Raw genomic sequence first — 17,571 nt, forward strand, 5'->3', positions numbered from 1 at the left:
GCTCATGTAGGTGGTCATGCTCAAACCGTTGACATTGGAAATCGCACGTGTACATGTGGAAAATGGAGAGAACTCAGATTTCCATGTTCGCATGCGATTGCAGCATGTTTTAGGTCAGGTCTTAATCCGATGTCACTTGTCGGGGCGGAGTACACATTTGACGCTTATCAAGCCACATATGAGAGTCCTTTCAACCCGTTAAGAGACCCAAAATATTGGCCTGTAGCAGAGTTGAAACTAAGCCTCCTAACTGATCGTCTGAAGCAAAAAGCATCTGGACCATTGAAGACCAGTAGAATCAGGAATGAGATGGATCGAAGATGTCCTGATGCACCGCGTCGTTGTACTAATTGCTTACAACCCGGGCACACTGCTCCTAATTGTCCATTTAGTGGTTATTTTTATAAATAACCACTGTATCAAATGTTGTTGTCTGTTCCCTTTGAATTTGTAATTTCTATGCTATAAAATGTATGAACTATATATTAAATTTAATTCGTATTCCCGTTCTGGATTTTGAAAAGACGTGTACATGTGCCTATGCTTTGTTAACTATATATCTCTAAATTTGCATGTTTATAACCTGGCTTATTTTATTAGCTGTAGATATTTTATTAATTGCCTTGGATTTTGAATTAAATATATTTATAAAATTATGTAAACATAAATATACATAAATACATGTAAATATATATTTTTTGTTTTTTATTATATAAATATATGTAAATAAATAATATTATATTTAGATAAATATATTTCCAAATATATTTATAAAAATATATCAATATCTATATCGAATTCAGATTTTTGTTTAACGTATTTTTTGAGAAATTAGCCTTATAACCTGACGTTACCAAACTCTCTGACGAATGCCATAGCATATAAATTCGAACCCAAAATATATGAGTGGCGTTTAACTGAAATTTGTCAGTGCAGGTTAATGGAGAGTTGGCATATGGGATCCAGGGCCCCCGCACAACAGGGACCAATTGACGATAGTGTTCTGTATCTACAGCCCGAGCATAGGTCCGGCGCAGTCTTCAATGGCGTAGGTGCAGACCTTGATGTTAGAAGATGTGACAAAAAATTCTTTCAGCCCCTACGCAATTTGGATCCACGGGTGGCGTACTATATAGATCAAGCAGGATTTCGTGGTGTCCGAGTGGCGGGATATCTAACTGTAGACCATGGACTCATCACAGCTCTCGTCGAGCGCTGGAGACAGGAGACGCATACTTTTCATCTTCTAGTTATGGGCGAGTCGACGATAACTTTGCAAGATGTAGAAGTGCTATGGGGTTTACGCGTGGACGGACGTCCCGTGACACTGCATCACGTTAGGCGAACTGTACAAGAGCGCAAACATCTGGTGAACGACGTTTTAGGCTTTTGGCCGGAAGATGCGATGCTAAAAGGTGGCCGCCTGAAGATGTCTTCTATGTACAGACAGTTGACTACGCCAGTACCGCCGGATGCTCCTGATGAACTGGTCCGACAATATGCTCGCATGTACATATTGATTTTATTGGGTGGTCTACTATTTGCGGATGCATGCGGGAATGTTGTTAGTCTAAACTGGTTAGACTATGTTCGAGATTTGGAAGCGATGGGGATGTACAGTTGGGGGTCAGCGACTCTAGCTTGTTTATACTCACGTCTATGTCACGCTTGCCGTGCTTCTACTACTACCACAGGCGGCCCTTATCTATTACTCCAAATATGGGCATGGGAACGGATTCCCAGCATTCGACCGGAGGTGTATCCAGCGCCTGAAACCGGTGAATTTCCGGTAGCTGGTAGATGGGCAGCCGAACGTACAGGGGTTGATCCGCCGGGTAGGCGCAGCAGCTACTATCGTGAGCATATTGCATTGCTACGCCTGGATGAGGTATTATATTATGTTAACACTTCAGTTACTATTTACTAATATACCCTATTATTTGTTAAAATAAATAAATAATTTTTTGTTATGACAGTTCATCTGGATGCCGTACAGTGCGGAAAGATTGGCCGCACTTCCACAATACTGCAGACACGGCGAGCGCATTTGGCGTGCTAGAGTTCCCCTCGTATTTTGGCACATCATTGAGTTTCACTGTTCAGATAGGGTCATGCGGCAGTTTGGACTAGTGCAAAACGTCCCCGAACCTGTTAACACAAATCCGCAGGGGATTCATCAGCTCGATTTATCGGGCTATCCTGGAAGGAATTGGGCCCAATTTCATAGCGCGTGGATACAATATTGGAATGCTCGCGCAAATGCGGAGGTCACAGGTCAGCTTGCTGATACATTCAGGTCATCAAATGATTATCTCAAATGGTATCACGAGCACACTATTCTATATATTTCGAACCCTAGTGACCAGAATCCGCAGATGGGCCAAATGCTTCAGGGAGTCTCTGGGCAATTTGAATATCTGGTATGCATTTACTTGAAACTTTTGTTATTGGGAACCATTTTTGTAGCATAGGTGCTCAATATTGATTATTCCTAACAACTGCGCGATCATTTTTTTGTTTCAGATGGGTGCTATGCAACGTATTGGTCATCAGACACAGGATGTTTTGAATATTGATGATATCGCAGAAAGAGCACAGCCACGTATCTGGACCATCATGGATGGTGCATATGGTTCGATGCAGTACCTTAGACGGTTTGATCGTATGGTTGTAGGACAGTCCGATCCATTCGATTCTGGGCATCCTAGGGCATCAAATATCCCATTCCAGACACCTGGTCGACGAGTTCCATCTCATACAGGACCTTCGTCTAGTCGTGGTAGACAGAGGAGGCATGATCAGCACGATGGATCGACCGTTGTTGAACCTAGCGTTCAAGTCACGGGAATGGATACTGGTCATCCGCACACGCCTCCGATTCAGCAATTCACCTCATTCGAACCTTCACCAGTGCCGGGAGTAGATCGGGGGATGGCTGCACGACATCATGTATCTGGGGACATGTTTATTCCACAGCCAGCGTCGATGACCATTGGTGCACAAGCAACACCGTCGCAACAATTTCCTCCATTTGCTGCACCACCGACGCCAGTTGCTGACATGTATGGATTTGATCCACGATTTCCTTCTTCATCACAATTACCTCCGTATGAGCATGTCCCCATGACAGGAGATTTTTCTTCCCATGCGGCATTACATCCTATATTCACTCTACTCAGTGGAACGGGAGGCACTTCTTCATCATTGGAGCTTCCAGATTATTACAGTCTCGGACAGCCATCGGTCTTCCCGTCTACCGACCAGCCGAGTTATGCATCCGGTCATGTATCGACAGGAGATTTTGTCACATATCGTTCCACGAACGATTCAGAGAGCAGCGATACTTCCGATGCATTAGAGACGAATGACGTTGACCCTGATAGTGGTTCCAGGGATGATCCATCGTCTCGTGGTTATTCCAATCATCCTGGTGTCGTTATTGGCGAGCGTCAGAGACGACGACCGAAGAGATTCTGCTGCCCTTCCACAACGCCGCAAAATGTTGGTAAGGGTAAGGGGAAGAGTAAAGGCAACATGCGCCCTAAGCATTGATCACGTGTAAATAATAGCTGTGTTAGGTAGTTATCTAATGAATGTTAATTTTCTAAAATGTATAATTTGTACGTAGGATTAATTTTATTTTTCCCTAAATCCTAATTACTTAAACCTTAAACCCTAAACCCTAAACCCTAAATACAAAAGTGTAACCCTAAATACTTGATCGGATGTCATTAAAAAGAAACCCACTAACGTTGCAAAACAAATAATAAATTAAAGTTACAAACACGAATGACGGATTAAAAAGTTTAGAACAATGTTATTGATAAGGGCAACAAAGATCCATGGGGGCTAAACTTAAAAATATGGGTAAAACCATGTATTTAAAAATCTAAGGGGCCAAATGCAAATTCTTAAAAATAACTTTTTTTTACTAGCCTTTTATTCATAATCTACTCAAATTTAGGTTAATTAGACTACCAAAGTGATTAACAAATCTACAAACAAAAGATTATTCAGTCTAGTTTCTAAAATTGTTAAATTAAAATCCTAAACTTAATAAATTTACTAAAAACCCTAATTATACCTAAAAGTCAGAATTAATTCACAAAAAATACGCATTAACATCATAAAGAAAGGCCAGAACTCCAAACATGAAAAAATAATCCATTTTTGGCAAATGTTGAGACCCTAGCACTATCCAAGCAAAAGTTAGGGGACAAATTATAAATATAAATTATGGACTTAGATTAAAATCAGTGAACATAAGAATCCATTGTATAATTTTCAGAAAATTATACAATGCCTAAAACATATAAAATATCTAAAGTTACATATTAAAAGAAAAACAAAGAAAAAATATTTTCAGAAAATTATACAATGCCTAAAACATATAAAATATCTAAATCGACATATTAAAAGATAAACAAAGGAAAAATAAAAATAAATATTATGGTCCACATTGTTTAACCCAACCTTTAACATAACAAATTTGGATATTTGGATGAGGCGTCTGATCCAAACAGAAATTACCTACATGACTTTAATACAATGAATGTAAGCCCAAATGAAATATACGAGTTAGTCCAATTCAAAACTAAAGTAATTAAATTTAAAATTTAAAATAAGTGTTAGCTTTTGTTCTTAATTTGAAATACTAAAAATTAGTAATTTTTTATTATAAACTTGTAAAATTAATTCCCGTCTATCTTGAAGGAAACATACAAAATCACATAATTCATAACTTAAATTCAATTATATTGCCCGCACAAAACCCTAAAATCTAAAACCCTAATGCTAAAAATCCAAAACCCTAAAACCCTAATGCTAAAAACCTAAAACCCTAACGAAAAAACCCTAATGCTAAAAACCTAAAACCTAAAACTAAAAAATTAACGCAAAAACCGTAACCAAAAATTCCAAAAACCGCGACTGACACAACCGACAGCATTGATTTTTGGTCGGCAGCGGACGTGCCCAGTCAGCACGTCCGCGCTGACAGATGCGCAGCAGCGGAGCAGTCTGTTTCTCTGGCGCGGACGTGCCCAGTCAGCACGTCCGCAGCCTGACATTTCGCAGCAGACACTGCGCCTCTGAATTTGTTCAACTGGCGCACTGAATTTGTTGAACTTTGCAGACGGTTGACATTACGGAACTGAATTTTTTATTTTGCGGCCGTGCTGAATCAGCACGGCCGCTATAGAACAAGAAAATGCCCATGTCAGAGGTGCATTTGCGGGATTGTTTTTTTTTTAACCTATAATCTAAGAAATTAGCCTTGGTATTGGGATCTCTTCTATTCATGCACGCCGAAGTATTCAGCTTCAACTTGCCTTCCCTTTTTTTTTTTTTCTCCCAGGTAGAAAATGGAAAATAACAGGAACATTTACAAGCTATCTAAACCGTTCGTATGCCAACGGGGAGGCTGTTCCAATTAAAGAAGTCCGCAGCTTGATTACCCTCTCAAAGGGTCTGTTGAATCGCAATATCAATTCCTGAAGAAGTGCAGTGGCTTCAAAGGGATAAAATGTGTTGGGTTGAGGTCTGATCTGTTCTTTTAGGATTTGAAACGACGAAAATCATGAAGTCCTTGGTCACTATGAAGAAACAACAAGAACATCAATCAATTTTGTTTGGTATACATGTTCTTTCAGTATCTGAGAAAGTATATCTGTAATCCATCCCGCTAGACAATATGAAAATTGGGCTTTTGTGCACTTGGTAGTTTTTTTTTTGGTGTGCACTTGGTAGTTGGTAGCCGTGAAATGAAGCTCAACTTATACGGCTTTTAAAGTGTTTCCATTCTTGACTGTCGTGCTGTCCCAACTACGTCAATAACACTTACTGGATTAGTCAAACATTGCAACTACTCACAAAAGGTTAACCTTTTCCGGGGAAAAGAAAGTCAATGGTCAAAGATTCATCAGCAGAAGCTGCAAATTAGCTCAAGTCAGCAAAATTTTCATCCAGACTCACTTGGAAAAGTACTACCAATATCTTCAACAACTTTTTCGTGCGGCTATTTCCTCGTTCGGACATTATCCTAAAACCTTGTATTGATCTCATGGGCTTTGATAGTTCACCTCAAAAACAAAATTAAGCAAAAAAGAACAAAAAATCCCCCAAAATGGAAGCTTTTCCTCTTCATCAAATCGCAGTCGACAAATTGTTAGTCTACATCAATAGATCACACACTTTTATCCACTCCACGGTGTTAATATGCATGATTGTCTACAGGGTTTCTTCATTTCTCTTCAACAAAGATTCCCAAGCAATCCCTTTAATTCCTTGGCTGTTAATCTTTTCTTCTGAGCTTCTCCTTGGCTTCATTTGGCTCATGAAATCTGCCTATAACTGGAGGCCTATCTCTCGTTCTGTCTTTCTTGAAAGATTGCCACCTGATGATGATCTTCCTCCAATTGACGTTTTCATATGCACTGCTGATCCCGTCAGAGAGCCACCCTTGAAAGTTATGAACACTGTTTTATCCTCCATGGCTCTCGATTATCCACCGGGGAAGCTCTCTGTTTATCTTTCTGATGATGCAGGCTCGTCTTTGACCCTTTATGCTATTCATGAAGCCTGGGACTTTGGAAGGTTATGGGTTCCATTTTGCAGGAAATACGCGATCAAGAATGGATGTCCTGAGGCCTATTTTTCGACAACTATTGAAGATCATGGTAACAAAATTGGGTTCCAAGAAGAACGGAAAAATATTGAGGTTTGCTCATGATATAATATGCTCACTATACTCCAAAAAAAGAGCAGATATTTTATTGACTGGTTAATTCTGTCCACAGGTGGAGTATGAGAAGTTCAAGGAGAGATTGAGGATAGCTGGAGAAAGTATAGGGGCTAAAAGTAGTCAAGATCACCCTGCCATGATTGAGGTACCCACCTGGTACTTGACTCAATACTCTTTTTAACTTCAGGTGAAGGTCCGCTCTTTGCGGATAAAGCTATAAAGTTCTGCACATTTAAGTCCGAAATGTGTTTTGGCCTCCTTGCCATGAATCTTTATGTTGCTTGATCGAAGGGTAGTGTAAACCAAAAAGGGACTAAGTCCTCTTTGATTATAGGTTATAGGTCGGGTTCAAATTACACCTGTAATGAAAAAAATTTAAAGGAGGTGTCAGAGCATCCCTTTGATTTAATCAGGTTCTTATACCTACTATCTCCTTATACATAGTCTCTTCAAGCTTCCTTCCTTTAAATTAGGATAAATTAGATTGTAAAAATATTATTGTTGCCGTACAAAAAAAATTCGAAAGTAGTGTATAGCTGGGAAGAATATGATTTAGGGATTGAAAAATAGCAGGTTCGTGAAAGGATATACAAATGAGAATGGACCTAATGAATAGTTTAGGTAAAGAAGGATAGCAAATGTTATAAGGAACGAAACTCCAGGGGAAAAATGGTAAAATCAATCTACCACATTTACAAAAGAAGCACTGTAATCAAAGACTGGATTTATTCGTTGCCTGGTAGCTAACTTGGCAAAGGGAAGTTGATTTGGTGTAGTGATTGGATTGGACCCCCAACTGGATTTTCTTTGTGAGGTTTTTATTGGGCCTTCCCAACCCCACAGCTTTCTTCGTCAAGCTTTTCCTCTCTATTCATTCGTCCAACTCACGGGCCCAGGACTGCTACTTTTCTCAAGTGCAACTCACAAGGCTAGGCTTGGATAAATTTAGTTAGTTTGCATTGTGCTTTAAGCCACACACAGTGGGCTATCCTTTCTCAAGTCAAAGTAACTGGGCTTTTATTTTCTTCTCAAGTCAAGTTGGGCAAGTTTCATTAATGGGCTTTTTGTTTGGGCCACCCACATTTTGGTGAACCAAAACCCAACAGCTTATTGATTAATTCAGTTAGTTATGTAAACGACATTAATCAAGTAGAACACCCAAATATTCAAGCCTGTTTAAATTTGGGTTGTTTAGTTGTCAAACTGAGTTTGAATAAACTTTTTATTCAGTGTTATTAAACACAAAAACGCTGTTCAAACTTGATTTAACTAATTAGCCAGCTAACTAACTCGAAGGAGTTCTTACCAAACCGGGGGATTCAAATATATAGGCGGTTGGTTCATCTTCCTCTCCTGGATTCAATCAAGCCTTTGACTACATATATTATGTAAATAGTGTATAATCAGGGAAGCAATTTTATGTGCTTCAAGTTTCTTACGGGTTGATTATATTCTCATTCGAAAATATGCGTGTCATTCAGAACTGATTCTCAATCCTGTTTTTACCATAATTTTTTGATAGGAAGTTCCATAAAGATGTGACTTTAATCCCAGAAAATGACAGCAGATACCTTTCTGTTGCATTAGTAACTGATGACCAGAGTATTGGGAATTTGTCCATATTGGAGCTGTCTAGCTTGATTTATGCTGATTCATGGCGCCATGGTTTCTTTAGCCTCTATAGAGTTAAAACTGATTAATAATAAGGTTATCAGAACGTGTAAAAAAGTATCTAATCGTGGTCAAAAAAAGTTATTTTATTTGTAAACCGTGTCCATAGTCATTGTTTCTTTTGCAGATAATAGGCTCCAAAGATCCAGTAATAGCAGATCCCGATGATGCCAAGATGCCCCGGGTGGTTTATGTTTCTAGAGAGAAAAGACCATCTCATCCCCATAATTTCAAGGCTGGATCCCTGAATGTTCTTGTACGCCACATTTCCCCCTAAATTTTGACATGCTTGGAAAAGTTATATATCAATTGACATCTCAGTCATATTAATATGATCAACAAGTGATGAATTTTGCAGCTTCGGGTGTCTGGCATCATAAGCAACAGCCCTTACATATTGGTATTGGACTGTGACATGTACTGTAATGATTCAACATCGGCCCGTCAAGCAATGTGCTTCCATCTGGACCAGAAAATGCGTTCTTCCCTTGCTTTTGTCCAATTTCCACAGAAATTCGGTAACATTAGCAAGAATGACATATATGATGCTGCTCTGAGATATATATTTGTGGTATGTCTAAATGTCAGTTCCTCATATCATTCCTGTTCTAAAAGAACTTTTGGTTCAGAAGTGGTAGTGCTCTACAAAAATTGTTGCGGAATGGCAACTTATACATTGAAAGCATAGAATTTCTCCAGCAGCCTCCTAACTAGTTCCATCTTTCCGACTAGTTGTATGTTGTAACAATTGGGTTAAATTTCAGGTCATGTGGCCTGGTATGGATGGGCTTAGGGGACCAATATTGTCTGGTACATGCTTTTACATCAAAAGAGAAGCACTATATGGGCGTAGCAGAGAAAAAGGTACATCATGCCCTGAATTTGTTGCAAAATCTACACCCTTTCCCTTTGAATTGCTTATAATTGCAGAAATTCGATAGCCAAGCGTGTCCTTTCTGGCAGATAGGAATTCTTCCTGATGAAACTATAAATAGTACCATTTCCCTTTGCAGACGGAGGTTATATAGTTCTTGCCACAATCCAAGCTAACACGATTGCAAAAAAGATTTATCACTTTGATTCAACTCCCTCTGACACATCCTGTCTTGGAATTTTTAGCATGCAACTGTAAATTTAATCTCCAACTCTGATGTATTTTGTCCAGCTTTTTCCTGTCATCCACGGAGAAACTTTAATTTCTGTATTTGCATTTTGCAATACGAGAATCAATAGTTGACATGCATTGTTGTTTACATGACTAGATGTGGATCTCGTTCAGCTCAAGCAATCCTTTGGCCCGTCCAATGAATTCCTAAGATCACTTAAAACAACCAGCCACAGCGATAACAAGGTCATTGATGATCAGGACTCTGTGACTGCACTGCTTCAAGAAACAAGATTTGTAGGCTCCCCAACTTATGAGACAAACACAGCCTGGGGTAAAGAGGCAAGCAATTGGCGATCTCAAACGTGATTTCTTCTTATTATATGTCTCTGCAGATCGACTAATACATGTACTATAACAGATAGGTTTCTTGTACGATTCTGTGGTGGAAGATTACTTCACAGGATTCATTTTGCACTGCAGAGGATGGAGTTCTGTCTTCTGCAATCCCCAAAGGCCAGCATTTTTGGGGAGCTCTCCCACTAATTTGAGTGACACATTAATTCAGGGCACGAGATGGAATACCGGATTGCTTGAGGTTTTCCTTTCAAGGTTCTGTCCTATTATTTACGGGTTAGGAAGAGTCCCTCTTCTCGATTGCATGTGTTATGCCTACTTCTCTGCTCAGCCTCTGTACTGCTTCCCGGTTTGGTGTTTGGCTATTGTGCCTCAGTTGTGTCTGTTAAATGGCATCCCAGTGTATCCCAGGGTACATTCCGTCGTCATTTGACCAAATTACTTAAAAAAGTTATCAATAACCATAGCACCACATGACCCTTCTTCTCTTTCAGGTATCAAGTCCTTGGTTTATCCTGTATTCAGTTGCTTTCTTATCAACTCTTGGCATCCATCTGTGGGATGTTCTCAGAACAGGAGGAACAACAAGGATTTGGTGGAATGAATGGCGTGTATGGATGATAAAATCAGTTACAGCATATTTCTATGGAAGCTTGGATGCTTTCTTGAAGTTATTTGGTGTCAAAGAAGCCAGTTTTGTGCCCACAAATAAAGTTGCTGATGGTGAACAAGTCAAGAGATATCAATTGGGCATATATGATTTCCAAGCATCAACAATGCTACTTGCACCATTGGTCACACTGGTCATATTGAACACGGTGTCCTTCATCTGGGGAATTGGAAAATCGACCCTTGCTGGTGGATGGGGAGAATTGTTTGGGCAAATCTTCCTTTCATTTTTCATCTTGATTGTGAACTATCCCATAATTGAAGGAATGATGTTGAGGAAGGATAAGGGACGTATTCCACCGTCTGCCACTTTGTTCTCTTTGGCGTGCTCGTTCCTAATCTTGCTTTTGGGCTATACTGCTTTCTTTAGGGGAGCTGAAATGCAGGTATTGCTAAAAGCTAATGTAAGTTCTATACAGAGTATGCTATTTTTCCTTTTTTCTCTCTTTTCCTTGTGAAAATAGTTACAGGACAGGACCATTTAATCCGGATTTCCAAAATTCAAGCAATCAAATCAAGAATATTTTCTGTTTTCTTTTGCCAACCATAGCTAAAGAAGATTATGGTGATCGTTCATTTCCATTCTTTCACCTCCTTTTGGAGCATCCATGCATACTTTCCACTCTATGGGTAGCAGTCATCTCTGTTGATCCTTCGGCCAAGTGAAGGGCTTCGTCAACTCTATCAAACTAAAACATCTCAGCCATTCCTCTAATAGAGTGGATACCTTTAGAAAGTCATATCCATCGATAGAGTGGATATTACATATTTTTTGGCTTATTATTTGTAATAAAGTAGCATTTTAGGAGAAATGCATTTGTACATTTATGGATCATACCTGACATTTTTGAGATAATAAATATCTACGTGTGCAGTGGCGGAGTTAGAATTGGACAATAGGAGAGTGAATTTGGATACAAAAAGCCGCATATAAGTTGTTTACAAAAACAAAAAGGAAAATTATAACTATTTGTGGTTAAAGAATTTTAATTAGGAAGTGAAAGTTCTAGTATTGATTATTACAAATAATGCTTCCACATAAAAACTGATTCAATCAAATGAAATATTTTTCTATGCTCGAAGAATAAAAGTACAAAAATTGCACATAATGTATAATGACTACATATGATTAAAAGAAGAAATTAATCCTCTTTGCACAAATTAATACCACGGATAATTGTAAAAATCAGTCAAAGATAAGTTTTAAGAAGGAAACTAACTACAATATTGTTGAGGAAAAAGCTAGGGGCAAGATAAGGGGTTAAAATAAAATACTATAAAATAATATAGGTAAAAATGCAATTATTAGAAGTCCCGGTCGCAAGGGCCGTGCAGGTCGCCTGGTCCCCTGCCTCCACGCACGTAACAGTTGCAGTGCAAGAGTAGTACTTGTAATTAACGTAAATATCATGATAGGACAGTGCTACAGTGCCTATAGTTATGGTAACGATATTAGGAAAACCTACTATTATAGGTTTCTATTACCTTTAGTGACAGATCAAATCGTTTAGTGACTTTTTAAATATTATATTAAAATAATTAATATTAACTTTAGTAAGTTTTTAATTAAAACTAGTAAGTATATGCCTGAAAGATAAGATTTAGTCAGAAATAGAAATTTACACTTTTAGTAATTTAATTTACTTATTATTTGATAAAATTTACTTATGTTTAAATTAAACTTACCAATACTGAAAGTAAAAAATGTACATATTTAAGTAAAAAAACGGTTTTGGGTTCCTGAAAACGGTTTTGGGTATCACCTTTCTCTTTAAAGTTATCTACCTTCTTCTTATTCAGTTCCCAGTTCCAATGATACGATTGAATTTCCAGGCAAAGGTTTCCACTTTGATCCACACTTTCTCTTTGTTACAATTGAATAAATCTTCTCACTTCAAAATTTTCATCTTTAGTTCACACTTTGCTTCTATCCTTTCTCATCGTTCGGTTGGGTTTGAGTGCTGCCATATGCAAACACAACAAAAGGGTTAGCGACGGTGGTAGCCAGCCAAAGAGCATATGAAAAATAGAAGTGACGAGGTTAGATCATCATGTTCTCTTGAAATCGTCTGATTATATTGCTGTAATTTATTTATATTTCATTTGTTTTGTTTGTCAAGATTTTCTTGGGAAATCAAGGCTGAGAATTTGAAGATTTTATTGCAATTTTGGGGCCGAAAATGTCCGTTGAAACATCTAGGAAATGGTTGTAGTTTTGATTGTCTACGGGTAAAATATGTTTAATAGCCATGTGAAACATCTAGGAAAGGACTTGAGACCAGGCGTTTAAGTTAAATGTGATTAATTTGTGAATGCATATGACAAATTCAAAAATAATTCAAAAATAATTCAAAATAATTCAAAAATAATTCAAAAATAATTCAAAAATAATTCAAAAATAATTCAAAATTTATAATATGACAAATTATTCTTACATATTTTATAAGGTCATATGCAAAAAAAAAGTTTTCATAGTTTATTTAAAATGCTTAAAACATATAACATTTATAAATGATACGTACAATTGTGTATCATACATTTACATTACGAGTAATTACTAACTATAATACTAAGTTTCAATTATTAATAAAAAATCTTAGCATTATTTCAAATAAACTTCCTAATACTTGTTCCATATAAGTTTCTTTAAGTAAAATAGTAAATTTATGCCATAAACTAGTAAGTTTTGATGATTAACCCAAATTTACTATTCTATCAACAATATTTACTATTAGTCTATAAAAACTTACTATTATTTGAACTAAACTTACTCTCTAAAAAGTAAGTTTTAGATATAGAGTAGTTATCTACTTCAAAAAAAAAGTAAGTTCCATATTTCTTCAAATTTACTTTTTGAGACATAAAAGTTACTAATTTCTTGAGTTAACTTACTATTTTTAATGTAAAACTTACTAACCATATTTTTAGGTACTATTTTATTTAGATGACCAGTATAACAGGTAATCAAATGGTCGCTAAAAGTGTTTTTACCTGTTATATCAGGTAAAAACAGTTTCGTTATCATAACGCTCGTTACTTCAGACTTTTCCATGATGATAGGACAAAGCAAACTAATAAACTAGATACTAGCGGAAACATATGAAAGACTAGTATATTATGTACCTTTTAAACACGTATTTCCTTTTAAGTGGAAAATTATATCTACATTGCATTTGGAAATGGATAACTTTTCAATACATGATTAGTGTATAATTTTTTTTATACTATCAGTTTTAAATCATGCCACATAACATGAATTTGAATTTGAATTTGAACTTCAAATCATGTACATATGTCATACATTCAAAATTGCTATTATAAAAAATTTTACTACTCTATCAGTGTATAAAAAAAATCCTTCCAAAATTGTCAAAGGTATACCTGATGCCATGAATTAGGCTATACCCTATGTAAGTACATAGTTGATTTTTGCTAAACAACCAAGGTAGTAAGTAGTAAGTGAATAGTGCAGTACGCTTAAACCAAATAAGAATATAAACCAGTCTAATCAAACTGAATACTCTAGTGTTCAAGTTTATTAATTATTTTAATGAATTTGAAATTTTGTTCAAGTACCACTTGTCAATTTGCTGAACCAAGTATGAGCGAGTTTTTTATCGAGTTTGAAAACTATCGAACATAAAACGTTGTTCAATTTTAATTTAACTAATTAGTGAACCAAATTCAAACGAATTTTTATCAAGTGGAGCTTGATTCGAGTGTCAAGAAACTTGGTTCATCTTTCAACTCTAGAATCAAACAAATTCACCTCAGGAAACTACTAAAGGTACAATTTGACCAAAAAAAAAAAAAACTACTACAGGCACAATTTTGAGATTCCAAACGACAAAATGTTTTAACATAAATTAATTAGTAAAATATTATAGATTGTAGGGCTTCATTCCAACCTAGTACTAATCGCAAATTTGGCTTCTAAGCCTTTGATTCCTTGAGGATTTTCTTAATTATTAGCTCAGAATGGGTCTAGATTATATGTTCATTTTGGATAGGAACTATATATTTTGATGTGTTTTCCTTTTTTTCCCCTTATATCAGCTAATATAAGTTTAAAATGGTTAATTTTAGAAAGAGATTTGTTTAATGAAAGTACAATTTAGCTTTTCAAGCAAAAAAAAAGTAGCTTTTGAAGACTTCTACTCGGGCAAAGTTATCCCAATTAATTCACGGCGCAAAAATTGACAAGTTGTCGAGCCTGTACAATAATAAAACCTGCTCGAGAAAAATACAAATTTTGTATATAACGGTGAGTAGGGTCGAATCCACAAGGACCGGAGATAATTCGTTTCTTCCAGAGTCTGAAGTATGGGAGGTTTTCGGAAAATATAAAATAACTAATTAACCAACTAATGGAACAACTAATAGATATAAACAGGAATTAATCAATAACCAATACGACTCTAGCCAAAGGTCCAACTTTTCAGAAACGGTCCATTCAACTGATCATCGATACAAAGATAATTCAATTACTCATTAATAGATTATAGTTGTCACACACATGCAACCAGCCTTTCCTTACTTTTTCGATAGTCAAGGTACGACCATTAACTATTTCCCTAACCAAGAAATAACCCTAAGTACGACCATATGATTTAATTTCTCGATTGCAATAAGAATTAGAAAAACCCAACCCTAACCAACAAACACGCTACGAGGGTTCGTTTAAATTACATCATAAGTTTTCCTAACATGAAACCAATCACGCTAGTCGCCACTGATATTAATCAATTGAACAATTACGGATTCAATCAATTAATCTGGCAGTAGATTATTAGGTTAATTCGAATATCGGGCCCTTGACATTCAAATAACATAACAATCATAAGAAGTTAAATCAGGAAACGTACAAATACAAATGAATAAAAAAATAAGTAAAATAATTCGATCTCACAAATGTTCGGAACCGAGTCCTCAAATTGACCTTCGACTAGAAAATGGAGATTTAGCTACACATCCTTAAGGGAGATCCGTAGGACTTCATCTATAATCACTAGTTTTTCCCTAAAGACTAACTAAAAAAGAGACCAGTAGCCGTCTCCTTTTTCTTGTTCCCTGCCAAGGTAGTAATCACGCGGGATTCCGGCCTCTTCTCTCTCTTTGTTTTCTAATTGAAGTCTACTACTTCGGCCGTCCATTGGCCAACCAAAAATAGAATTCTAATTGCAAAAGAAAACTTCTCCAACTAATGTTAATTGTTCTCTAATAAGACATCTAATAAAAAGTGGTAGTTTCCTAATTTTCATCCAATACTTCACGTAGACTCCATCTTGAATTGGAAAACTCTTGAAAAATCACCTCTTTTATTACTTTTTGCTCCACCTTCCTATAATTGACACAAAATACCAAATATAAGTAGAATCAATCAATTAATACAATATTTGGTAATATAAACGAGGGAAACAATCATAAAATTAATGATAAAAATGTAACCTATCAATGGCCTTTTCTAATTTTCTCTTGTTACAGGTCATAGTCACTAGTTTTTTTTTTTTACTTTTTTTTAATAAGTGGAAAGTCTTAAATTTAGAATCTCCTATTTATAATTCCTCTCACCTTAACATTCAATCCAACCCTTCCCTAGTCACTTGGTTAAATAGCAAGGCTCATGCATCCTTTTACCAACTTTAAGCGGTAAATTTCAGTTCTGTTAATTTGGTTTGTCCTATAAGTAAAATTAATTAGGACCTCTCATTAACTAGGTGGTTTTCTTAAAAAAAGCTTATAAAAGGAATTAAGAAGGTCTTTTTTAAGACATGAAAAAGCTTACCCTTTTAACTTTCGAAAAACTTTTTAAAGTAACATTAGGGAAGCAAAAGCAAATATGGAAATCATGAGCATATAAGAACAATTATTTACACCACCAGTCAGGAGGATACGAGTTTTGAAGCTGTTCAGAATTGAAAAAGCAGATGGAACAAAGATAAAAACACATACACATGCCTTTTGTCAATCAAAGTAATATATAGCAAAATTAGCCTCCCTTTATCTCCTTCTTTTTTGTCTTATACAAATTAAGCAAGGATTCACAGATAATTATGCTGGTTGAGATGAGCTTTTAATAAAAGTAAAGTCTCCTCCTTTACTGCATGCTTCAATGATTATCTTTTCCTTCAAGGAAACACCCAGAGCTGATATTAGTGTGTATTTAATTTAATTTATACAATGTATATATGCTAAGGGTAATGTCTGCAATTTCGGCTCAGCTGAACTTGTTAAAGGCACAACTGTTTATAGAATGGGATCGCACCATCCAATTGGCCACCAGTCAATCACAAAATCTGAGCTATATGAGGAACGATCTTTTGTTTGTTTGGGTGTTCTGGAAAACTTTCCTTCTTTCTCGAAAGAAAATGGCAAAGGAAATCTGGGGTTCACTCAGATATCCTTACACCTTTGAAATCTAAGGCTTTGTAGTCATTTATCAAAGCTTTTTTCAGTGAATATTTTGGCTGTCACTACTGTTGTTCCATTTCAAAATAACGTGACCAACCACTTATTACTCATCATGACTTGCATACACATTGGTATATATGACCCACCCCAAAGAATTTGAACAAATGGAACATGGAATTGATTTATCTTTTTTTTTTCTTTTGCACTCAGAAAATGTTACTACTTGCTCCGTAAATATAATAACCTAAACTTTTTTTTTCTTGTTTTACAGACAAAAAATTGCATTTGGCTGCTAGATCCCGGAATGTCAATAGCGGTCATGTGCATGAGCAAATTAATGCCCCTATTGCACAAATTATATGGACTTTTTCGCACTAGGTTAGTGCATCTGGTTCAAAAATAAATGCATGTATATATCCATATCTATTATTCCTCCCACATTTAAACGCTTTATTAATTTGATTTCACTATTTCAAGAAATTAACACTTGATACTCTATTTAAATATCAATGGCACAACCATGTGACAAACGCCAAAACCCTATATATATATATATATATATATATTTGTATAGGTTTGATTAGTCATACATTTCAAAATTAATTGTTGAATCCCA

At 36.2% G+C, this 17,571-nt stretch overlaps 1 protein-coding gene across 1 annotated transcript; it reads left to right on the forward strand.

Annotated features, from left to right (window-relative positions):
* The first annotated feature begins 5,896 nt into the window (after positions 1-5,896).
* Positions 5,897-11,234, forward strand: LOC113764659 (cellulose synthase A catalytic subunit 7 [UDP-forming]-like). Its single transcript, XM_027308628.1, has 8 exons — positions 5,897-6,718; positions 6,798-6,887; positions 8,541-8,669; positions 8,772-8,984; positions 9,178-9,277; positions 9,676-9,860; positions 9,940-10,287; positions 10,370-11,234. The coding sequence occupies exons 1-8, from the start codon at positions 6,125-6,127 to the stop codon at positions 11,000-11,002; spliced, it is 2,292 nt and encodes a 763-aa protein (XP_027164429.1). The 5' UTR covers positions 5,897-6,124; the 3' UTR covers positions 11,003-11,234.
* The last annotated feature ends 6,337 nt before the right edge of the window (positions 11,235-17,571 follow it).

The sequence above is a fragment of the Coffea eugenioides genome, chromosome 3 (assembly GCF_003713205.1).
Source record: "Coffea eugenioides isolate CCC68of chromosome 3, Ceug_1.0, whole genome shotgun sequence".
Taxonomy (NCBI): Eukaryota; Viridiplantae; Streptophyta; class Magnoliopsida; order Gentianales; family Rubiaceae; genus Coffea; species Coffea eugenioides.

Excerpts from the sequence above, each read along its gene's own strand:
- LOC113764659 (XM_027308628.1), top strand. The coding sequence starts at position 6,125 with ATGGAAGCTTTTCCTCTTCATCAAATCGCAGTCGACAAATTGTTAGTC. Across the intron at positions 9,861-9,939 it reads ACACAGCCTGGGGTAAAGAG|ATAGGTTTCTTGTACGATTC; the intron begins GCAAGCAATTGG and ends GTACTATAACAG. Across the intron at positions 10,288-10,369 it reads GCATCCCAGTGTATCCCAGG|GTATCAAGTCCTTGGTTTAT; the intron begins GTACATTCCGTC and ends CTTCTCTTTCAG.